Here is a 25,869-nt window from a genome sequence, read left to right as displayed (position 1 = left end):
TTTTTAATGGTACAAAATGTACAACACTGGTCAAGTCTCACAATCTCAATACCCCAAACCTATCAAGTTGAGATCAAAAGTCTAATTTAATCTCATGAAAACAAACAAAAGTGGGACCAAAACAAAAACCCCCAAACAGCAAGTTAAAAACGACCAACTCAAAACCACTACACACACACAGCAAAGAAAGGCAGGCTTTGGGTCCAGTCAGCGCTCGCGGGCGGGCGGCGCTGTGTGGAATAGGCGGGCCGGCGGGCGGGCGGGTGGGGGGGTCACGGTGAGGCGAACGTCGCTGGTACCATTACCTTTTTGGCCGCCTGCTCCTCTTCCACACCGTCCCCAATTACAACATACACTACTTTCCTGCCAAACCTTTGCATTATGCGCTCAAAGCAACTCTCTTTGCCTGCAAAAAAATACAAAATAAACAAAAGGGGGGAGGAAGGAAGGAGGGGTTAAAGTTCAGAGTTTATTTATTTGTTATTTTGTGCGTTTTTACCTGGCTGGCCGCATGCTCTTCGTCTCTCCCATCTCCAACCACAACGTATGTAATGTTAGTGCCAAAGCGGTTGACTATACGCTCAAAACAGCTCTCTTTGCCTGGAGACAAACAACAACGGCTCAACACAACAGATTTTCTTTTCCTTTAACTTTTTGGCGGTTTAGACGGAAATGAAAAAGACAGGAATGAATGAGACAGGCTTGTGTAAATCAGGAATGGTGGAGTGAGGGATGAGAGGAGACAGACGCACACACACACACACACACACACACACACACACACACACACACACACACACAAATATAGACACAGTTTTGTTCCGTGATAACAGAGGTCTCACTCTGATCAATCCTGACACTTTGACACAGGGCAACATGCCTGGGACGCGCTTCGGTTCAAACGGATTTGGTAAATGGTTAAACGCCACAACGGAAGAGTGGAGATAATGACAGAAGTCGTGTCCTAAATTTAAAGCAATGTTGAACTTTGGTAATTGCTACTTGGGCATATGATTCTAAGACCAAATATTGAGTATATTTTGTTTGTTTGCGTCTGTGTGCTCTCTCACTGCTCTGTGACGGAGAAATGTGCCACGTTTCCAATTCACTCATTGTGTGGCAAAAAGCAGGACTCAAATAAAACCGTCCTTTCTTTTGCACATAAACACGATCAATAAACACAATATAACCCAATCAATAGATCAATTCATTCTCAGCCATTGTAAAAATCCAGGGTAAACTGGGACCTCTTGTGGCTTATTGCTTTTCTAAAACGGTTACAAACACATAGCAAAATATTAACCTAATAAAACTATTAATTCCACAAAAGTAGCTACAGTACGCTTTGCGCCCACCAGAGCGAGCCACACACTCGGCAAGTAGGCTATGTGACGGGAGAATAGCGCTCGATAATCCCTACGGGGCTGCCTGGAGCCACACATTCAGTCATATGTGGGTCAGTGTGGGCGGTGCTTATACACGCCCGCACGTCCAGCGTGTGTAACGCAATCAAGTGCTGTAATGTAAACACAACCTAACAGGACTAACAACTCGAAAGTATTATGGAGATATCAGATTTTTTGTCCTGCTGCTTCCGGGTTCATCGTTTCTGCCTGAGAGAGACCAGATCAAGGTAGGAGGAGGAGGAGGGAACTTTAATGTGAACTCAATGCTGTCAGGTTACGTGCCTGGAGGTGCATCAAATCAAACTGGGGGTCCTCGAGATCCAAAAAGGTTGAGAACGCACCCTGGGCAAGACCTAAGCTGAAAAGACTATCAGCGGATGTTGCGGGATTTTAGCGGAAGTGAAATCGTTGATGCTTTACAAATCAGTTTACATTCTCTGTGAATGAAACAAGTGTTGTGATTGGTCGGGAAAATATCGTATCCGGGGGAAATACATTTGACGGCTGTTCCGGAGGATACAACCGCCGATAGCTTCTCTGCCTTAGGTTGTGACCAGGCTTTTCTTTTCGCAGATAAGTAAGCCTGGGACCGAGGCTATTGAGAACCACGTCTCTTTCTACCTCTGCAGAAGGACAGACAGACGGTGTGTGTGTGGACGTGCTTTCTGAGACGTGGCATCTAACCTGAAACACTTGCTTGTGTCTCCAACCTCAGGAGAGAGAGTTGTCATGGTTACCACATTACTACGTCCACTTCAATTAAGGCACCGCGGGGATGATTTGGGCGTAACGCAAAGGTCACGGACACAGGGAACACACACACACACACACACACGCGCACGCACTGACACATGCACAGACTTGGCTCGTGCTTCCTCTCCTGGGAACTTTGGCTCTCTCTCTCTCTCTCTCTCTCTCTCTCTCTCTCTCTCTCTCTCTCTCTCTCTCTCTCTCTCTCTCTCTCCTTTTTATGGAAGTTGTTTGTTTCCTCCAGTCAGATTGATACATGGTTGAATTTGGGGCTGGCCACAGTCAGTCACGGCACATTAGCATAACTTTGGAAGGGTTCAGGCAGAGTCCGTGTGGAAAGCGTGGCGTCCGCCCAGCGTGTCAGAGGGCGTTCCGTGTCAGAGGTATACAGGCCCGCCAGGCCAGATGGGGAGCAGGTGAGGTGACAACTACAATATTAATGACGCCACGACGATGATGATGTTCAGGACGGTGGATTTTCAAAGTAGCGACTGCGGGCATCCACCAGGGGGCACCAAGTGGGCCGATTAGAAAGTAAAATTATAAATGTTGTCCTTTATATTGTCAAAATGTTCCACTTTAGAAAATTAATTTCAGAATAGGCAGAATATGTCTATTTGGGGGGTTCTTCATGTGGACAATTTTTTTGAAAAGGCCTGGTTTAGGTTAACATTAACTGGAGAATAGATGCATATTATTCAGGATTAAATGAAGAAGTTTCCATATAAGTTTCGAGGCGGGTGTGTGTTTTAATGTGAGATGTAGAACGCACTAAGCCAGGCAATGCAATGTTGTGTACTGTATAGACATTTGCTGCACGGTTTCAGTGGAGGGTATAATAACACAGAATACACATCAATACTCATACAAAGTGCAGTGAAAATGGCATTTTGTTAAAAGTATAACCAGATTACACTAATGCTTATTTATACCTTGTGGTGCACTGAACCGTGACACGACAAAGTATATAAAGTGGGCTTATGTGGAGGAGAGAGTGTGCATGTATCTGTGTGTGTGTGTGTGTGTGTGTGTGTGTGTGTGTGTGTGTGTGTGCGCGTGCGTTTCCTTCTAATGCCGGATCATGTGGGGGTCACACTTTCACTCAGTTTAGCCCAATTCAGATCGGTGTCTAGTTTGAGCGTGGTAATCTAGAGCACTCGGCCCAGACTTATCCGTTTTCTCTGAGTTCCACTGCAGGCACTATAACGTAATCTGTCAGCACTGAGATTCCGTAAGTATCGCAAGAGGAAACCTTGGCCGTGGTGTGTGGATGGATGTGGCCTTTCTGATGTAGGCGTGGCAGCGAAAAATACGACTGAAAATGTGCAGCACGTTTGACCATCTATGACAACCATATCTTGCCACTAGCAAACAAATAGGCCTATGTGCCTCTTTCCATTAGTTTGGAGAGCTACATGTAGCCTACAGCATAGAATATGTATGACTGTATACGGTATACCAGTAAGACGCGCAAACGCGGGAAGCGAACGCAGCTGAGACCCTGCAGATCATGTCTGTCTGTCTGTCTGTCTGTGTGTCTGTCCCGCTGTTACTGTATATGTGGACCTGGCCCCTTTTGTGCCCATATATAGAGCTGAGTGATTGCTGATGCAACACACTCCATATTTGACAGACAGACAGACAGACAGACAGACAGACAGACAGACAGACAGACAGACAGACAGACAGACAGACAGACAGACAGACAGACATGATCTGCTAGGTCTCATAGTAAGTTCTCACTGCGTTCACAAAAACAAAAATAGTATAAAATAGAAGATTATATGTTTCTACGTGAACCCTAGCGTCCATATTGTTGGCATGCCATGATCGAAAACTAACGTTCAGCCGAAAACAGCTCACAAGAGCTTGTAGACCAGCTATTTTTGGCGAAGAGATTTGTAAAGGGAGTTAAAAAAAAAAAAAAAAAGCTTTCTAGCCGTGCTTAAACCACGATAATGGCACGGCTAATCAAAACAAAGAATTCAGCCGTGCTTTTCACTCAGAGCGTAGCAGACTCGGTGGCTAGGCTACAGTAGCTGGTTTCTTGGGACATTAATGTGGTCGTAGTGGCTACATCCGTCATTGAAAAGATATTATTTTTCAATCAATCAATCAATCAATCAATAAGCCGTCTGCAAGGTAATCTTCTGAATTGAGGTTCATTACAACATGGTGGTTGGAAGGCGTCGTGCTAGTAGTGTCTCTTACCAATTTTGGTTGCGCTGTAAATGTTCTCTATTGGGAAAGCAGATCCAAGACTATACAAGAGAACTTTAGCCAGCGCTGGTATGAGCTGTGTCGTGGTCACCAACACATTTACACAATTGCTCCTGTGGGAGAAAGAAGGAGACAGAGACAGAGATAAATTAGATTAATGGATATGGGTAGATGTATGACATTTGATGGATGCAGGGCAGTGGCAATGCGGCGGGTTGGCAAGATGACACATTTAAAAAATACAGTATGTATCAGGTTGGTTTAACCCATTTAGACCTGAAAATCTGAAAAAACCCATGTTTCTATTATGTCAGTGGTTCTCAAGCATTTTCATGTCAAGTACCCTCAAAAATAATATGTAATTACTAATTGGCCACCGACCCCCATTTCAAAATATGTTGTTCTAGGGTCCCCCCAGAAGCAAAGATCTGACTTAAAACGTTCGCTCTGAAGGAATATATTCAAAAGATTTGCACCACATTTTCAAGACTTTTCAAGATAAGCAGATCTACAAGCTCGTAGTTTGTAGATCATAATGCTATAAACACCAAAAGGTGTTCCCGCCCAGAATGGGTTAAATGTACTTTTTGTAGTCATGTTGGTTTAATGTCATTTGAAAATACATTTTCTAAAATACATTTTTATAGAAACTACATTCCCCAACAGTGAACAGTCTTCTAGAACCACAAAAACGTGTGTGTTTACGAAACTCTAACACATCCCTCGTGCTACAGACTGGAAAGTATGGAAAGTATCAGTGAAGTCTAAACTGGACCGTGCGCATGCATGGTGGTGGGATTTAGAAGATGCAGAAAATGTTTCCACTGGTGGTTTCAGACCACAAACCCTTCTGTTGACAAAGCATTGGCATTTCCCCACAGGACCACAGAAGCATGGAAGACGCAGGTGGCAATAACTAACACGGTTATGGAAATGTTGAGATGGTGATGATTGCAGTGTTGATTTTGACAGCAAATTTTTTGATTTCATGCAGGTTTTAGTCATAGTCATTTAGTCTTTTGAATTGTTTTAATTTAGTTTGAAGGCACATTTTAGCCACCTGGAAAGTTTTAGTGTTAGTCTAGTTTTAGTCGACTAAATATCATGATATTTTTGTCGACTACTACGGTTGTTTTAGTCGACTACAATGTATTTTGGGCGGGCCTTGATGCTGCTGTTTTACACTTGCTGAAAATAGTTGATATACAAGCTCACAACTCATCGCATTTTTAGCATGCAACCAAGTGTAAAATGACTTATACTGGATCTCTTGTCTTATCCACTAGTCCCTCCCTGACATTTTAGTCTAGTTTTTATTTGTCTATGAAATTGTCAGTATATTTAGTCTTAGTTTCAGCCATCATAGCTTAGTTTTCATTTAGTTTCAATGTAGTTTTCGCCAGTGGAAAAAGGTAGTCGACGAACATTTTTCGTCTTAGTTTTAGTCGACGAAAACAACACTGCTATCTCTACTGTATACCCTAGTTGTAGCCTACAGAGGATCTGACTTTTTCACTGTATCCACAACATCACTTGGGAAATAAATAATACATCATTTTAATTGAACATATTTTGTCCATATTCTCATTCTGGCATGCTCTTCCGTGAAGTATTAGAGCCAGCTTGCAGACTTTTAAAGACAAAACATACGAGGCTGAGGTTTTGAACTCTCAATCTCTGCTTTAAGAAGCACACACTTCACCAATGTGTTTTCTGTGGTTCACTTTGTCTCTATGTCTCAACCTGTGGGTCTTCTTTTGCAACTGAATGGCTGGAAAATGGAAATTAAGAGTTTACAATAGTACGTGGTGCATGCATAAACTTTCCTTAATGATTATATCTGGTTTCAGTATTAATTTATGATATAAGTTTTGTATCTTAATGTAACGTCTACTCTGTACCAACCAACACAGTTCCTCCTAATTAATGAAGTTATCATGCACACTCACTCTTCATTGAAGAATTACAGCAAAGTCATTTTGCCTTAATTTTCACCTGCACCACATGCACAAGGAAAGTTGACAAATATGGTAATTACTTTGTCTTAATGTCAGATTTACACGTATCTGTGCACGCCACTGGATGGGTGGAATGTTGGATACATGATTGGATGAAGACTGAAGTTTAGATGGGTGAATTTGGAGGAGGCACCTAGAGCTAGGGCTTTAAGCAACTAGTCAACTATTCAACTAGTCGACTAGTAAACATCACTAGAAGTGAAAGCCCTACCTAGAGCTGATAATGGACAGCGACTTGAGTGCGTTGGTGAGCCAGGAGTCTGTCAGAGCCTCGATCTCTGCTCTCAGCTGGAGCCAGGCGTCCCTCTTAGCTGGGCCCAGCAGACCTACGAGAATCGGAGGAGAAAAAAAACAACGTTTGAAAATCTGCCCAAAATAGGGATGCCAGGGTTAAAGTGCTTAAGAGACCTTTTGGCAGAATGTGAAGTGACAGAAATGTGGACTAATTCCAAAGCTGAACCATACCAGAGGGAGCTTCAAGTGACTGAAAAACTACCTCTAGACCAGAGGTTCTCAAAGTGGGGTTTGGTGGGTGAAAAACTACCTCTAGACCAGAGGTTCTCAAAGTGGGGTCTGGTGGGTGAAAAACTACCTCTAGACCAGAGGTTCTCAAAGTGGGGTCTGGTGGGTGAAAAACTACCTCTAGACCAGAGGTTCTCAAAGTGGGGTCTGGTGGGTGAAAAACTACCTCTAGACCAGAGGTTCTCAAAGTGGGGTCTGGTGGGTGAAAAACTACCTCTAGACCAGAGGTTCTCAAAGTGGGGTCTGGTGGGTGAAAAACTACCTCTGGACCAGAGGTTCTCAAAGTGGGGTCTGGTGGGTGACCTTGAGGGGTTCATAATGATTGGTACAAATGGAACCAAACCATTAAGCCCAAACCACACCGGAGTTGCATTGGTGTGGTTGACCTTAAAACGGTTTGGTTGGGACTCGTCCAAAATAGACATGGCAGGTTGAAAGTGGTCTCACAACGCGTCGCAGCGCGACGCGTTGTGAGATTGCATACGGTATCTGCTATTTTCAGCATGCAACCCAGCATAAAACTGGATCTCTTTGTCCACTAGTCCCTTACTAACATTTTAGTCTAGTTTTTATTTGTTGACGAAATTGTCAGTATATTTAGTCTTAGTTTTAGTCATCATAGATTTGTTTTTATTTAGTTTTGTCAGTGAAAAAAGGTAGTCGACGAACATTTTTCGCCTTAGTTTTAGTCGACGAAAACAACATCTCTTTGACTCTCTCTCTTACCCCCCCACATTGTTTCTGTATGTGGTGTACATCTCTTTGACTCTCTCTCTTACCCCCACATTGTTTCTGTATGTGGTGTACATCTCTTTGACTCTCTCTCTCTTACCCCCACATTGTTTCTGTATGTGGTGTACATCACTTTGACTCTCTCTCTTACCCCCCACATTGTTTCTGTATGTGGTGTACATCACTTTGACTCTCTCTCTTACCCCCCACATTGTTTCTGTATGTGGTGTACATCTCTTTGACTCTCTCTCTTACCCCCCACATTGTTTCTGTATGTGGTGTACATCTCTTTGACTCTCTCTCTTACCCCCACATTGTTTCTGTATGTGGTGTACATCTCTTTGACTCTCTCTCTCTTACCCCCACATTGTTTCTGTATGTGGTGTACATCACTTTGACTCTCTCTCTTACCCCCCACATTGTTTCTGTATGTGGTGTACATCACTTTGACTCTCTCTCTTACCCCCCACATTGTTTCTGTATGTGGTGTACATCTCTTTGACTCTCTCTCTTACCCCCCACATTGTTTCTGTATGTGGTGTACATCTCTTTGACTCTCTCTCTCTTACCCCCCACATTGTTTCTGTATGTGGTGTACATCTCTTTGACTCTCTCTCTTACCCCCACATTGTTTCTGTATGTGGTGTACATCTCTTTGACTCTCTCTCTTACCCCCACATTGTTTCTGTATGTGGTGTACATCTCTTTGACTCTCTCTCTTACCCCCCACATTGTTTCTGTATGTGGTGTACATCTCTTTGACTCTCTCTCTCTTACCCCCACATTGTTTCTGTATGTGGTGTACATCTCTTTGACTCTCTCTCTTACCCCCACATTGTTTCTGTATGTGGTGTACATCTCTTTGACTCTCTCTTACCCCCACATTGTTTCTGTATGTGGTGTACATCTCTTTGACTCTCTCTCTCTTACCCCCACATTGTTTCTGTATGTGGTGTACATCTCTTTGACTCTCTCTCTTACCCCCCACATTGTTTCTGTATGTGGTGTACATCTCTTTGACTCTCTCTCTTACCCCCCCCACATTGTTTCTGTATGTGGTGTACATCTCTTTGACTCTCTCTCTTACCCCCCACATTGTTTCTGTATGTGGTGTACATCTCTTTGACTCTCTCTCTTACCCCCCACATTGTTTCTGTATGTGGTGTACATCTCTTTGACTCTCTCTCTTACCCCCCCCACATTGTTTCTGTATGTGGTGTACATCTCTTTGACTCTCTCTCTCTTACCCCCCACATTGTTTCTGTATGTGGTGTACATCTCTTTGACTCTCTCTCTTACCCCCACATTGTTTCTGTATGTGGTGTACATCTCTTTGACTCTCTCTCTCTTACCCCCCACATTGTTTCTGTATGTGGTGTACATCTCTTTGACTCTCTCTCTTACCCCCACATTGTTTCTGTATGTGGTGTACATCTCTTTGACTCTCTCTCTTACCCCCTACATTGTTTCTGTATGTGGTGTACATCTCTTTGACTCTCTCTCTTACCCCCCACATTGTTTCTGTATGTGGTGTACATCTCTTTGACTCTCTCTCTTACCCCCCCACATTGTTTCTGTATGTGGTGTACATCTCTTTGACTCTCTCTCTTACCCCCCACATTGTTTCTGTATGTGGTGTACATCTCTTTGACTCTCTCTCTTACCCCCCACATTGTTTCTGTATGTGGTGTACATCTCTTTGACTCTCTCTCTTACCCCCCACATTGTTTCTGTATGTGGTGTACATCTCTTTGACTCCCTCTCTCTTACCCCCCACATTGTTTCTGTATGTGGTGTACATCTCTTTGACTCTCTCTCTCTTACCCCCACATTGTTTCTGTATGTGGTGTACATCTCTTTGACTCTCTCTCTTACCCCCACATTGTTTCTGTATGTGGTGTACATCTCTTTGACTCTCTCTCTTACCCCCCACATTGTTTCTGTATGTGGTGTACATCTCTTTGACTCTCTCTCTTACCCCACACATTGTTTCTGTATGTGGTGTACATCTCTTTGACTCTCTCTCTTACCCCCACATTGTTTCTGTATGTGGTGTACATCTCTTTGACTCTCTCTCTTACCCCCCACATTGTTTCTGTATGTGGTGTACATCTCTTTGACTCTCTCTCTTACCCCCACATTGTTTCTGTATGTGGTGTACATCTCTTTGACTCTCTCTCTTACCCCCCCACATTGTTTCTGTATGTGGTGTACATCTCTTTGACTCTCTCTCTCTTACCCCCACATTGTTTCTGTATGTGGTGTACATCTCTTTGACTCTCTCTCTTACCCCCACATTGTTTCTGTATGTGGTGTACATCTCTTTGACTCTCTCTCTTACCCCCCACATTGTTTCTGTATGTGGTGTACATCTCTTTGACTCTCTCTCTTACCCCCCACATTGTTTCTGTATGTGGTGTACATCTCTTTGACTCTCTCTCTTACCCCCCCACATTGTTTCTGTATGTGGTGTACATCTCTTTGACTCTCTCTCTTACCCCCACCCACATTGTTTCTGTATGTGGTGTACATCTCTTTGACTCTCTCTCTTACCCCCACATTGTTTCTGTATGTGGTGTACATCTCTTTGACTCTCTCTCTCTTACCCCCCACATTGTTTCTGTATGTGGTGTACATCTCTTTGACTCTCTCTCTTACCCCCCACATTGTTTCTGTATGTGGTGTACATCTCTTTGACTCTCTCTCTTACCCCCACATTGTTTCTGTATGTGGTGTACATCTCTTTGACTCTCTCTCTCTTACCCCCCACATTGTTTCTGTATGTGGTGTACATCTCTTTGACTCTCTCTCTTACCCCCACATTGTTTCTGTATGTGGTGTACATCTCTTTGACTCTCTCTCTTACCCCCACATTGTTTCTGTATGTGGTGTACATCTCTTTGACTCTCTCTCTCTTACCCCCACATTGTTTCTGTATGTGGTGTACATCTCTTTGACTCTCTCTCTTACCCCCACATTGTTTCTGTATGTGGTGTACATCTCTTTGACTCTCTCTCTTACCCCCCACATTGTTTTTGTATGTGGTGTACATCTCTTTGACTCGCCGGTAGCGGAAGGCCAGCTTCCTCATCCAGTCTACCCCGCCGCGGACCCCCGTGGCCAGGCACAGGTTGGCGCTGGTCGCAGCTGCATGGAAGCCATCAGTTGCAAAACTGTAAGTACTGTCAATAACAATAATGATTATGTTTTATTACAAAACTCTTGCTCTTCATGGGGGAACACAAAACCATTAATTTATTCATTATTATTCAGGACTGTGAGATCTGTTATCTTTTCTTTTTGTAAAGAACGGCTCGGATATATAATAAAAATGTAAATGATGTTGTGATCATGTGTATGTTTCTTTCTTGCATATACTTTATTTATTGTTATCTAGTTATCTTTATCCTTAAAACGGCCAATCGTAATAAATCATGCAAGCAATAATTGTTATCCATAATCAAGCAGGCCTATACATAATTGTTTATGAATGAGTTTTGATTTATTACATTACAAATTATTCACATTTTTAATTTTTATACACAATAATTAGGTCACGGATTATAAAAACGAGAAGTCTTGAACTCTCACCTTAAGTCCTGGCCGTTGTCATCTGACGACACATCATCAATGTGCACCTGGTCACACTCCTAAACACGCACGCACACACGCGCATGCGCACACACACACACACACACACACACACACACACACACACACACACACACACACACACACACACACACACACACACACACACACACACACACACACACACACACACACACACACACACACACACACACGATAATAGATTCAGTTCAATAACAGGGTAATGTATACGTATTATTAACCACTTATAGCCCTATTTATTTTGTTTACGTTCTGACATAATCATATTAAATGTCGGGTAAATAAATAGGCTGGTGCACCAATAGGGAGCCAGCGTCCGTTTCCAGCGCTAGTCTGATCCGCCCCTCCATTGGTTACTTCCAGGCTATAGTAAACCTGTTGAAATCTGATTCTGTGATATGGTTTCATACCACTAGGGGGGAGTATCTCTCATTCATTTATAGCCCACTCATTTATATACTTATACCTTATCCCTAAACGTATGAGTCACATTTTACTATTTTGAAAAAACATGTTAAATGAAATAGTTCAACTTGCTGATCTACAGTACATTGAAATAGTGTGAGCTTGTAGATCGGGGGTATTTGAAATATTTTTTTAAAATGTTTTTCAAAATATTAAAACATGGCAAAAGCCGACGAGCAGCATGGTGAAGACTTCCAAAGGAAACTTTTAGCCATGTAGATGATGTAGTGTGTCCGTGTGTCTGTTTAATTTTTATTTTTAATTTAAAAAAATGATCCCACGATTTTGTAAACCGTTTTTCACCCGTGTCAATTATCTAATGTGATCCTGGGCTACACACACCCTCCACCAACCTGGGGAGAGCAACGGACTTGAACTCATGCTTTCTTCTATGCATGAGGAGTCCAAGCTGCTTCTTTACACCTGACAGCGGGGAGTTTCCCTGGTTAGACGTAGCGCGTGGAAGGAACACGTTATTCCAACCAGTTCCTTTCCCCTCCATCAGGCGCCTCGGCTGGCCAGGGGGAGGTAGTTTTAGAGACCAGGATTACTGCATGTTTTTTGTGAGGATACCTACTATCTACCCTAGGCGGTTCTGTGTGTCTGTTTTTATCACCGTTACTAACCTCCAAATCGTTGAAGAATAAGTGTGTGTCAGCCATGTTGAAGATCATCTCCTCCATCCGTAGACCAAGTGTTACCGCCATGGGAGGGTCCTGAGGAAGAAGAAAGGACTCATCATTTCATCACTATCATCATCATCATCATCATCTTCCCCAAAACCGTCATATAGACTGGATTTATGTTTTGATTAATCTTAACCCATTTAGACCTGAGGACGATTCTACAAATGTCTTCTAAATCCTGACAGTTTTCTGAAAAAACCCCCATGTTTCTATGTGTCAGTCGGTGCTCAACCTTTTTCATTTCAAGGACCCCCAGAATTATCTGTATTTGGCCACCGACCACCATTTGAAAATATGTTGTTCCAGGGACACCCCCAGAAGCAAGGATTTGAGTTGAAAACATTCTGTGAAATATATATTCAATGATTTGCACACATTTTCACGATTTTTCAAAAAATTGCAGATCTACAAGCTGCACAGACATAGCTTATTTATGAATACATAGTTTAGTATGGCCTCCTTTTGACAACATACATACAGACAGTACTGTATTTGTTTTGTGTGAAATGTTGCATTTCCAAGCATTTAGTCATCATCCACATTGTATTTAGATGTGCGTGCGTTCACTTTAGTCTTATAAGGTCCCTGCAGCACACTGGACGCGTTTTAGGACTTTTAGCAGCGTTTTTCCGTCGGATTTCCGAAAAACACGTCCAGTGTGCAATTAACCACCTTTACTCTTTTCTTTACTTATTTTTAGGATATTATCTATAACTCACCAACTCCTACACCCCACCCCCCCCCCCCCCCCCCCCCTCTAGCTGCCTGCTAGAGTTGGTATGTTCCACTAATCTCAGCATTTGCTGACAGACTGGTTGCACTTGTTCGGTCCCATCAACATTCCTCACCCGAGGGGGGGGGGGCAAAAGGGGGGTACAATGTATGAATGTGTTTGTGAGTTTCTCTGATGGAACACTGTTGTATGTGCTTGACCAAAAGCGTGTGGCCTCACAGGGAGGTGCGTGCGTTTATGTGTGTGTGTGCCGTGCGTGCGTGTGTGCCGTGCCATGCCATGCGTGTGCTGTCATGAGGGACAGTCCTGCCAACCAGGGCTCAGCTGCAAAAAGCATCATCTGCCCTGATAGGTCAGGGAGGGTCGACAGCTCGCTGTGCGATTTGCTGACACGGTTAAGACGACCAGAATAGACAGAAACTAACGTGACGGACGGCCCACGTGGAGAGACTATACCACAGAGGGGGAGAGAGAGAGAGAGAGAGTGGAAGAAACTGGAAGGAGTAAATAAGGCTGATTTATTGGAACGCAATAGATTAATTGATCATTAAAATAAACCTGCCTGCAAACATAACAGCCCACCCGTCACAAACGCTTTTTTTCAAGCGGTCCCTGGTCCATAAAAGGTCGGGAACCATTCACCTAACTAACACAAAGTATGAGACCTCTACCTCTACAGTCTACACACTTTGTCTCATGTAAATGCTCATGCTGCAGTCATGTGAGAGACACAGGGTATAGCCGTGTTTGTCATGTGAGAGACACAGGGTATAGCCGTGTTTGTCATGTGAGAGACACAGGGTATAGCCGTGTTTGTCGTGTGAGAGACACGGGGTATAGCCGTGTTTGTCATGTGAGAGACACAGGGTATAGCCGTGTTTGTCATGTGAGAGACACAGGGTATAGCCGTGTTTGTCATGTGAGAGACACAGGGTATAGCCGTGTTTGTCATGTGAGAGACACAGGGTATAGCCGTGTTTGTCATGTGAGAGACACAGGGTATAGCCGTGTTTGTCAGCAGACAGAAAACTGAAATGTGTTCTCTGTTTTTAGTTTAGCTTTCCTAAAGAGCTATAGGAAAAGATCTGTCTAATGTGAAAGATTGTTCTCCAGAACTATTCAATCAATCATAGAATATTAAAAAAAAATATTACTTTTGGTCTGGAACAAGTCTCCATTAAAACAATTCTTCTCTCTCCACCTCGACTGTTATCATTTTGACTGCCATGACAAACCCACGGTTCAGTAAAGATGTGAACAATATTCCACGTTATGCACACTGTAATACTGTATACTGTAACTATCCCAATGAGAAATGATAATCAATCTGTTTGAGTGTGAGTGGTAAAGAGATTGAGCATCATATTTGTCTGTACAGGGTGTGTGTGTGTGTGTGTGTGTGTGTGTGTGTGTGTGTGTGTGTGTGTGTGTGTGTGTGTGTGTGTGTGTGTGTGTGTGTGTGTGTGTGTGTGTGTGTGTGTGTGCGTTCATTATTATTAGCTAATTTGCAGATTTAGATTAATAATGAATCAAAATGTTATAGCAGATAGTGGACCTACAGCTCACAATGCGTCTGATCAGATATTTTGTAATATCCTGACACTGACCATGACCACTGGCATGATAATGGCACGATACAGACCATAAGAGCGCCCCTCCCTTCACACGGGTGTGATTATATAAAATATCAGAGTATTTCGATGGTAATACTTTAGCACTTTGACTTCAGTTAAGTCCACCACTTCAGACTAGGCCATCGGCTTAGTGCTCATTGCACTTTCATGAAAAGTGAAAAACCATTTAACTCAGATGGTGTATACACAGATCCCCTATAACCCATTCTGACCGGGAACACATTTTGGTGTCAGCATCATGTTATGCTTTAGCCATTGAAAAATAGCAGATCTACAAGCTCATAGCGCGCCACCGAGTGGCGCGCTACGAGCTTGTAGGTCTGCTATTTTTTGAAAAATCAAAGAACGACTGACATTTTTTTAATCTGATCTCAGGTCAGAATGGGTTGATCAGACCAGTGTGTGTCCAGTGGAAACCTCGTATGAATCTGATCTCAGGTCAGAATGGGATAAGAGGAGCGTTGCCATGCCGACGGTGTAAACACCACTCTCGGCGAGGTGTGAACAGAAACAGCTGCCACCATATTTCTTAACCCATTGAGACCGACGATTCTACAAATGTCTTCTAAATCCGTTTTCTGAAAAAACTCACTGTTTCTACAGTATGTCAGTGGTTGTCAAACATTTTCATTGGCCGCCAATTATTAACCCCCATCTGAAAATATGTTGTTCCAGGAAGGAACCGCCCCCCCCCAGAAGCAAAGATTTGAGTTAAAAGCGTTCGCTCTGAAAGAATATTCAAAGATTTGCGCCATATTTTCAGGCTTTTTCAAAAATAGCAGATCTACAATTTTTGAATAGGTACAGTATAACATAATACTTAAAACACCAAATGGGGTTCCCGTCCAGAATGGGTTAAGGGCAGGAGTGGACGAGGTGTAAAAAAAAAGAAGGAGAAAAACAAAAGAGAAATCACTTTGGTTCCAAATTGTTTTAAACCCATAGATCAGCAGAACACGTCCGTTTGGCTCGCCACAGCTCTGCTGCTACTCAGCGCCGCATCATGCATGCAGACGTCGAAGAATACAGGCACCAATTTCGCGCTACATCACAAAACACGACACCAGTGGGTAAACAAAGGCCGTTAAGTTTTTAGTGGCGACGAGGGAGCTGTTGGAGCCATCAGTATTTAAACCCCAGCATTCTGTTTTGTAATCGAGGAGAAATTTACAACTCTCTTACATTCGTTTAAAATACAGTCTCTCACTCTGGAACTCCTCTGTGGCTCTCTCTCTCTCTCTCTCCAGCCAATGCAACACAAACCGAGCAGAATTTATTATGCCACAGGGTTCGCAGTCACACACATGCATAGCGTTCTCTCTCTCTCTCTCTCTCCTCTTTCTTTGAGACGCGAGCAGGCACACACACACACACACACACACACACACACACGTACGCACACACACGCGTGCACGACTATTTACAACCCACCAGGGCCCTAAACCATGTCTGAACGCTACGGTCCAGTCAAGTGCAGAGGAACTAGAGGAACTAGGAAGTGCAGCGATGCCCACAAAAAGCCGTGGTTGTAAAACGCCTGAGCTCCCATCATGGTTCCATGCTAGTCTGGCTCTAAACGGTTGGCGCTCCACCCGCGTTCTCTCTCTCTCTGTCTCTCTTCTGGACGTCCAAAACAACACGGCATGGAGAACTGAGTCCGCGCGGGCCCGTACAGTACAGTACAGTACAGTATACAGGCGCGCTACTGGCTGCCACCACCAGACCACAGGAAACTACATCATCCAATAAAAAAAAAAAAAGGCTGCTTCAGTCGTGACCACACATAGTCTGATCTCGGACGCGGGCCAGCCATGCAGCGACCGAACCGACAGAATGCAGGGGAACTGTAAACAGTTGCAGTTGCTCTGCAGGGGGCTGGCCAAGGCCAGACCTCCGAACGGGCCAGGCCAGACCACCGAACGGGCCAGGCCCAGACCTCCAAACGGGCCAGGCCAGACCACCGAACGGGACCACTCTCCGGGCCCATAAGGGCCAGACCACTGAACAGGATCACAGGGTGGTTTTTGGTCCAACAAAAAAAAAAAACCATCAGACCAAAAGAGAGAAATTATGTTGTCAAATTAGGAACGATGCAGCTGGTACAAACATCAGTTTTATGAATATATAGTATACTGAACACACGCACGCACGCACGCACGGACGCATATTAGTCTTTGGGTGGTTAATATCTAAAACCACACTGCTCTGCTGTTGCGTGTTTATTTTCATTCTTCGATGCTGTCAAAAGCAGGATACACAAAATATAAAATAAATCACTTCACTAGACAGACACAATGAGGGGATATATGCTTTGATGCCCTCGTGAACCGGATCAAGCGTCTGGGCTCGCGGTTTTCTATAAGAAATAATGGAATGAGCGCCAGTTAAAGCTCATTGCTTTAACTGTGGTTTACTTCTGCGCGACAAAATGGCAGCACTCAATCAATGTTAAATCAATTATGAATTCATATTCAAATCAATGCATATTATGTCATCTCCACAGTAAACCCGTCTGGACCGGAACCCCCCTTTTGTGGTTCTTGTTGCTACAGTCGAGTGCATCTGACTTTGTCCCTTCATCTTTTCCTGTACCTGCACATGTTCCACATGTCCATGTGTACAGTATAGCAAAATAACAGTTTTGAAATCATAGAATAAATATTTGAACATTTTCAGAAAACTTTTTATTTTTCAGAAACCGGTTTTATAATCGGCCTTAGTCCAAAAATGGATTAAAATGAACACAAAGCATTTGACGGTGTGGTTTGACGATAAGGCAACGATATGTGTGTGTGTGTGCCTCCGTGTGTGTGATATCTCACCTTGCCATATTTCTGCGCGTAGGAGCCCGTCAGCAGAGAGTGGAAGACGATGATGGTCTCATCCAGGTCCCACACAAACACCCTCTGCATGGACAGAGAAACACACAGTAAGAAAAGAGCGTCCATCTCTACAGGCCATGGACGCATACTATAAACAACAACACTTCTTTTCTGATGTGTATTATTTTCAAAAGTAGACAAGGTTCAATCTGTAAGCATTGACGTGCAATTTATACGCCATCGTACGACCTTCGTATGAGCTTTTTTCCATTTCATTTATATTTCCGGTGACACGGTCAAGCAGAGGCCAAGGGTTCTGAACCTGAGCGTAAACAGACCACTTCACACCTCAGGTGTCAAGTGCGTACTGTATGTGGGCGGGTCCCCATCACGGCTTAACGTGAATGGACTAGTCCCCATCGTGGAGGAGGGTGCTTTGAATTCACCCAGGGTGCTCTGCAGGCACCAGATCGGCGCCTCTGCGGTCAAGTATGAATTAGCTCTAAATATCTGTTAAACCGCTTGAACCCCAGCATCGCTGTACTGTAAGGAACGTTTGGCAAAAATGTCAGATCTACAAGCATCGCGTTGCAACGTGTTGTGAACATGTAGAACAGCTTTTTGTTTTGGCAACGCGATTTGGTGTCGAGTGGAAAAAAGAGCACAGCAAGTACATTGGCATATCCGTTTTACTAAGAATTATTAGTGTTTGGGTGGTTCCGAAACAGAGAAAAGAATCCACACACTCTTCTGCTCCAAAAGCTATACTTTGACCAGATGAAGAGCCTTGGCTCGAAACGTCGTCAATAAAGTATAACCTTTGGAGCAGATGGAGGTTCTTTTCTCTTTTTCTGATGCTATTTTTGAACCCAGCACCTCTACCAAAGGGTGTATTACTCTATTAGTTTTTATTTTTTTTATCCCAAGATTTTGTAACCCATTTTTCACCCCTGTGTCAATCATCTCATGTGATCCTGGGCTCTACACACCCTCCACCCAACCTAGTCCCCCATATATGGGGGACAAGGGGAGAGCAACGGACTTGAACTCATGCTTCCTTCATGCCTGAGTGTCCAAGTTGCTCCTTTACACCTGACAGGGGGGAAGTTTCCCTGGTTGGACGTATAGCGCGTGGAAGGAACACGTTATTCCAACCAGTTCCTTTCCCCTCCATCGGGCGCCCCGGCTGGCCAGGGGGAGGCAGTTTAGTGACCAGGATTACTGCATGTTTTTTGTGAGGGTACCTACCCTATAGGGGACACAGGGAGAACATGCAAACTCCACACAGAAAGGCCCTATCGCCAACCCCCGCCTTCGGGTATGGGCACTGATGACGCGGAGGAGGAAACAGTGTCCCGAGCGGGAATCGAACCCAGGACCTTCTAGCTGTGAGGCGACAGCACTACCAACTGTGCCACCGTGCCCCTCACCCACTCTATTAGTTTTTAGTACAATATACAGCGTCTTACCTCCAGGTCACTGTCCGGCGGGGGGGAAGGGTTGTTCTTGCGGCCCCTCCCCCGAGATTTGGAGCCCCCACTCCTGCAGGCGCGGTCGTCCAGTTCCTTGATGGGCGTGGAGGGACTCTGCACTGTGTCAAAGTCTGCTGCACACACACGCACACGCACACACACACACACACACACACACACAAACACGTAAAACTCACTGACATCACGGCTTCGTAATTATACAATTCCACAATTACAAAATATTTATTTCGAACTGTACAAACATTCATAAACAATATTTAAGTCACTGAAGAAATGTATACTGTAGGAGAAATGGTCGAGGCTCCAGAAACGCCAGAGGAATATAACAATAAATCATCCGGTCAGGGTAAATAATAATAATTCTACAGGATAGAGAGAGATTAGATTGACTCGGAGACTAATGAGTTCCATAAACAAAAAGCAGCATGGCTATTTTTGGGGGGTGTGAATTAATGCACGCAAGATTCGAATGCATACGAAACTGTTTAACTAGCGTAAACAACAAGACGCAAAAGATAAAAAAATTACAAAAGGCCACCGATGGGAGACTCGCATGGATGCCGTTTAGCTGCTGCTACTACAGTACAGTACAGTACAGTACAGTACAGTACAGTACAGTACAGTACAGTACAGTACAGTACAGTACAGTACAGTACACAGTACAGTACAGTACAGTACAGTACAGTACAGTACAGTACAGTACAGTACAGTACAGTACAGTAGTTTCTCAGGCAGAAACGTATAACCCATTCTGACCTGAGACCAGATTAAAAAAAAATGTCTGTTTGAAAATGACAGTTTTCTGAAAAAGCTACGTTTACTATGTCAGTCGTTCTTCGATTTTTCAAAAAATAGCAGACCTACAAGCTCGTAGCGCGCCACTCGGTGGCGCGCTATGAGCTTGTAGATCTGCTATTTTTCAATAGCTATAAAGCACAACATATAGTGCTATAACACCAAAAGGGGTTCCCGCGCCCAAAATGGGATAATGTTTGAACACAAACACCAAACGTAGTAACGTACGGACGGACGGACGTACGGACGGACGTACGGACGGACGGTGGAATGTACCGCTGAATGCTGAATGTTGCGCCTCTAACGCTATAAGTGCCACATGGTCCCGCCGTGACGCGGTAACCAGAACCAGACGCTAAGCTTCAGCTCTCATATTGTTATGTCTCAATCAGAGAGAGAGAGAGAGAGAGGGAGAGAGAGGGAGAGAGAGAGAGAGACAGAAAGATGATGATAGAGAGAGAGAGAATGAAAGTGCAAGAGGAGAAAGACTGATAGACTGAGAGAGACAGAAAGAGACAGACAGAAAGACGGTGGGGGGGCAGATGGAGAGAGAGAAGGACGGAATAATACAATTTTTAACCCATTTAGACCTGAGATCGATTCTACAAAATGTCTTCTGAATCCTGACAGTTTTCTGAAAAATCCATGTTTCTATGAGGACCCCCTAAAATATATGTATTTGGCCGCCGACCCCATCTTAAAATCTGAACCCCCCCCCCCACCCCCCCATCCAGAAGCAAAGATATTGAGTTAAAAACGTTCGCTCTGAAAGAATATATTCAAACATTTGGGCCACATTTTCACGATTTTTCTAAAACAGCAGACCTACAAGCTCGTAGCGCGGCACTCGGTGCCGCGCTATGAGCTTGTAGATCTGCTATTTTTCAATAGCTAAAGTACAACATAATGCTTGGGAAACACCAAAAGGGGTTTCCCTGCACCCAGAACGGGTTAAATAACAGAAAGCAAAAGGAGCGACTATATAAGTGAATAGCAAATAATAATATTGTGATGTAACTCGATGTTCACACAGAGAGAGAGAGAGCCAAAGGCGCGAGTCAGATTTAAACGGTATAAATCAATGTAAGTGACAGAGAGAGACGCGATAAGCTCCTTTAATCACAGCTGCTGATTCTCAGCCAAGGTAAACCAAAGGAAATGTGAGAAAATATAAACAAAAGAAAAGAGCGCGAAAGGAGAGAAACGGAGAGCGTGAGAGAGAGAGAGAGAGGTTGTTTGGCACACTTTACTTTGTTTCCATTCCTTGTTTTTGCTGTCATACTTTACTCTCATCCCACTATTTTATTTCATATACACTTCGTTGCACTTTGCCCAACGCAAATAGCCGATCTACCCGCTCCCAATGTGTTGCGTTACGATGCGTTGTGAGTTTGTGGATCGGCTGTTTTTTTTGCCTAAGCAAGTAAGCATAAATCCGGCTTGAAGTCTGACTCAACAGAATGCACATTTTCTCACTTAAAGGTAGAGTAAGTGATTCCACTTAATTCAAATATCACTTATTTTTTTGTTTTGTTGTGATAATCCTCTCTACTATAGAGTGTGCTGACCATATAAGGAGTTCCTCCCTGTCCCCAGTTAACCCCTGGGGGTCAAAAAACCTTAGGTTTCGTTTTTGACTCTCTATCCTGATTGGACGAAGGCTTAGGTCCCACAGCCAAAAACGAAACCTAAGGTTTTTTGAGTGAAATCACTTACTCTACCTTTAAAATTTGCTAACGTGAATACTGTCTACATCAGGGGTCTGCAACCTTTTTGAAACAAAGTGCCATGTTTTTAGTTTCTAGAAGATAGTCAGTGTGTCACTTTAATGACACAACATGTTTTGATTGTCCACGAATATAACTTTTTCCCTCGTTAAATATTCTTTCAGATTGTTATAATGATCATTAGACTCTGAGCAGAGCCCTCCTATCTCCCTCCCCCAGTCAGAGTTTACAGTTTTAATGTATGTACAATGATGTGCAGGACGTAATTTACATACAAATATGAGTGAATTCATTTATTTGACTACATTTTTTTTAATTGTTTATTTACCCGGTATTTTATTTTATTTCCATGCCAGTGTGCCAGTGATCACCCTCCTTTGTGCCAAAGGTTGGCACCAGGGCCAAAGGTTGCCTACCCCTGGTCTAAATGACCCAAATCCTCCTGGGTAGGCTACAGTGTGCAGAGTGGGACCGTACTACAGCCCACACAAGGGATTTGGCACACCGTTCGTTGCCAACAGGCCAATGTTCTGGAGTGGATGTGAGATTATATTAACACCGCCCATTCTGACCGGGAACCCCTTTTGGTGTTACCACTATGTTATGCTTTAGCTATTTAAAAATAGCAGATCTACAAGCTCATAGCGCGCCACCGAGTGGCGCGCTACGAGCTTGTAGGTCTGCTATTTTTGAAAAATCGAAGAACGACTGACATTTTTAGAATCTGATCTCAGGTCAGAATGGGGTTAATCAGACCAGTGTGTGTCCCAGTGGAAACCTCGTATGAATCTGATCTCAGGTCAGAATGGGTTAACACAGTTAACCTTACCTTGGTGCAGCTCCGCGGCCTGTCCCGTCATGACCGGGGCGGGCTCTTGCAGCTGATAGGCCGCCGTGGACCCCGTCCCGTCCACGCTATTGGACGACATGTACGTCCCGTAAGAGGAGGCGGAGTAATACTGGGCGTACTGGTTTTGGCCAAACGTTGTGTACGAAGGGTATTCCTGCAGAAAATACAAACGTATTGTTAGGAGCTGATACGGTGTAAAAGTCTGTGTGTGTGTGTGTGTGTGTGTGTGTGTGTGTGTGTGTGTGTGCGTACGTGCCGTACAGTGCTGCACAATTAATCGAAAAAAAGATGGAGATCTAGACACCTGTGCAATTTCATTTTGTGAAGAATCGTGAAAAATGGTGCGGCACTAGTTGGCTGTCCTGTCCGATTAATTTTGGTAGCTCTTTAAGAGAAGATTTAACTTTTAACGTTTGACGTCTGTTTAAAGCCACAGTAGTTATTATGGCTCCATGCAGGACGGTGCCAACATGTTGAATGTTCAGCGACTATACAGACTCAAGACAATAAAACATTTTCACGGGTGAAAAAAATGAAAATCGTGTGAGAATCATGATCTCACACGAGTCACGGGATTCACATTTGCAAGAAATGTCTCTAAGGAGAGAGAATACCGGCACACTCACAGACATGTCATTTGGTTTAAGGCACTTTTATTCTTTTGTTATTCGCACAGTATATGCTGCAGAGCAGACAGCACAACGTGCGCGTTTCGGCGCGTAGCCTTCGTCAGCGTTATGCTATGCTGTCAACAACAGACGTGTCACATCTTATAGTGTCCGACCGTATAGGGTGCGACACCTTCCTCTGTCCGTGTTGATGCAAATAACAGCCAACAAGAACCCCAAAAGTGCAGTCATAGTAGACAAATTTAATTACACGTCACTTTGAAAATCAATAATGCATCGAATGGCAATCTCTCTGAGTCCTTCAGACAATGTAAGAATATACATAAAAATATTAAATGTGCAAAAAGGATTCAACATCATGTACTGTATGTTATGTACTGTACATGGGGAATGAAACAGTGTACAGTATGGAGAGACTGAGATATGGCTCACTTGGCTGAGAACGGTTCAGACATGTCTTTATGTCTGAGGAGAACATTTTACGGCCGTTCCCCTCTCGTCTCCGAAGCCTTTTATTCGCTCCGTTCTGTCATTTATAACATCTCCCTACAATTAAAGCAGCCTGCTGGTGCTGCAGATTTTTATTGACCCAGAAGAGATGCTCTCTTTTATGAGCCCGCCCTCTAAACCTGTCACTATGTCCATCTCCATAAAGTAGAACACACACACACACACACACACACACACACACACACACACACACACACACACACACACACACACACACACACACACACACACACACACACACACACCATTGCATAGTAATGTATGATCATACGCAGACATGCTGCACACACTCACTCTCTCTCACTCACGCATGCACGTGCACACACACTCTCTCTCTCTCACTCACGCATGCACGTGCACACACACACACACACACACACACACACACACACACACACACACACACTCTCTCTCTCTCTCTCTCACTTACTCTCTGCCTCATTTTCCCATTTGCGCTCTTTTTTTCTGCTTTACATGTGCGCGCGCACACACACACACACACACACACACACACACACACACACACACACACACACACACACACACACACACACACACACACACACACACACACACACACACACACACACACACACACACACACACACACACACACACGCCCCTCTTTCCCCCCCTTCATCCACCCACACATGAACCGAACGTTGCCTTTCCGTTCTTTAAACAGCCACATCTATCATAGGGGGACGTTAAAATCCCCCTTTAAGCATTTTACAACCAGAACACAATTCATCATGAAGACATAGAGAAATATCCAGAACACAACAGACTTTTAAAAGTGACTAATCCCCTGACCCCTGACCCCTGACCCCAGGCCCACGTTCTCTCTCTTGAAAAAGGTCACGGAGGGTACGATTAGCTTTGATTTCATGAAATCACTCATTCATAATCACTGATTAATAATCACTGATTCATCCCTTGGACCCTATAGAGCGTCACAGTCCCGCCCCCCCTCGAGAGACCCGGAAAATAAATCCCCCGTTCATTTTCCTCCTAGACTTTTCAGAAAGTATTTATTTAAAGACGTTTACGCCGCGGACAAAGCCAACTCTTGTCGTGACAAATCATGACAATAAACACAATGTTTTGGGGCCAAACATCGAATTAGAAAGTAGAAAAACACTTTTCTTTGTTGTTTTTCTTCTTTGTAATTATTTGTTTGGTCCAAAATATTGTGTTTTTGTTGTCATGATTTGTCACGACTCGAGTTGGCTTCGTCGTACGACGCTTAAAAGGTCTTTAAATAAATACTTTTTGAAATGTCTATGAGGAAAATGCACTGGGATTCATTTCCTTAGGCCTGGCGTGTGTCGTCATGAAAGGGGGCGGGACTGCCACGCTCTATATAGCGTCTGCATTCTGTGCACGACGTCATGATGATGATAGGTGAACATTCAGCGAAAACAGCACATCTACAAGCTCAGAACGCACCCCGACGACAATGGAAATTTTCGGGGGCAAAAAGATAGTCTAGATCGAGTGGAAAACGTAACTGGCCAAAGATGGAGCCCTGGGAGACGCCCCGGAACGTACTGTAAGTAGTTGCAGAGCCTTAGATATATACAGTTATTAGAGTTACACAAACTGTGTTCACTTCATGGGGCTTCAGTCCAATGGCGGCTCTCCTACACAGACTTCTATTGAGCGTGGGGCAGAAATGCATTGGACTCAGGGCAACAGCCCAGCTTTAATGATCTAAAATCCCTTTATTTTAGATTGTTTTGTAGTAATAGTACGACATAAACATTACAGAGACTTTAAGTTGTTACTGTACGATACTTTAAAACAGTTGTCATGTTTGCACACATGCTTATTTGCGCCGGCCCTCGTTGAAAACAATGTATTTCCAAACTCCAGCTTGTCTCAGTCCAGGCTGCATGAACCTCAATATCCTAACTCTTCTATTAGACGGTTCTGAGTAGTTGTAAAACCATCCCTGCTCTCAGAGGCCGTTGTGTGCTATAGTAGTATAGTAGTTAGTAGCCTGAGCTAATGTGTTAGGTTTCTGAGCAACGCCAAAAAACAAAAATGTCAAAACGCCGGTGAAAAGAAAGCCTGGTTACAGAGGCTATACTCGGTCGCAGGAAGAGTTAACATCAAGGATTCGTCGGTGATGTCACTGACTGACTGGTTCATAAACAGCTTCCAAGTCTGTACTACTTCCGTGTTTGTTTGCATAACAGTGACATCACTGGCCAGTCCTCCTTGGTATCTTTACCGCGTATA

The 25,869-nt window shown here is 43.8% G+C and overlaps 2 protein-coding genes across 8 annotated transcripts in view; one reads left to right on the top strand and one right to left on the bottom strand.

The window, feature by feature from the left end:
- Nucleotides 1-25,869, top strand: part of ccm2 (CCM2 scaffold protein) — a 421,717-nt gene that overhangs the window by 108,600 nt on the left and 287,248 nt on the right. The window lies entirely within an intron of this gene.
- eya4 (EYA transcriptional coactivator and phosphatase 4) overlaps nt 1-25,869 on the bottom strand; it is a 105,736-nt gene that overhangs the window by 2,323 nt on the left and 77,544 nt on the right. For 4 of the 7 annotated variants that reach the window (XM_080790971.1, XM_080790974.1, XM_080790976.1 and 1 more), the window contains 9 exons: nt 22,466-22,640; nt 19,091-19,227; nt 17,622-17,705; nt 12,373-12,462; nt 11,240-11,298; nt 10,670-10,830; nt 6,606-6,720; nt 4,368-4,489; nt 306-406 (listed from right to left, as the gene is read on the bottom strand). In XM_080790971.1, coding sequence (XP_080647097.1) covers nt 306-406; nt 4,368-4,489; nt 6,606-6,720; nt 10,670-10,830; nt 11,240-11,298; nt 12,373-12,462; nt 17,622-17,705; nt 19,091-19,227; nt 22,466-22,640 — 1,044 coding nt within the window. Of the gene's footprint in view, nt 1-305; nt 407-499; nt 601-4,367; nt 4,490-6,605; nt 6,721-10,669; nt 10,831-11,239; nt 11,299-12,372; nt 12,463-17,621; nt 17,706-19,090; nt 19,228-22,465; nt 22,641-25,869 lie in introns of all 7 variants that reach the window. The other 3 variants (XM_080790972.1, XM_080790977.1, XM_080790973.1) reach the window with 2 other exon arrangements.

This window comes from Protomyctophum bolini, assembly GCF_963924005.1.
Source record: "Protomyctophum bolini genome assembly, chromosome: 19".
Classification (NCBI taxonomy): Eukaryota; Metazoa; Chordata; class Actinopteri; order Myctophiformes; family Myctophidae; genus Protomyctophum; species Protomyctophum bolini.
The sequence above is the reverse complement of the archived record's forward strand: the minus strand, read 5'-3'. Positions and strand labels throughout refer to the sequence as shown.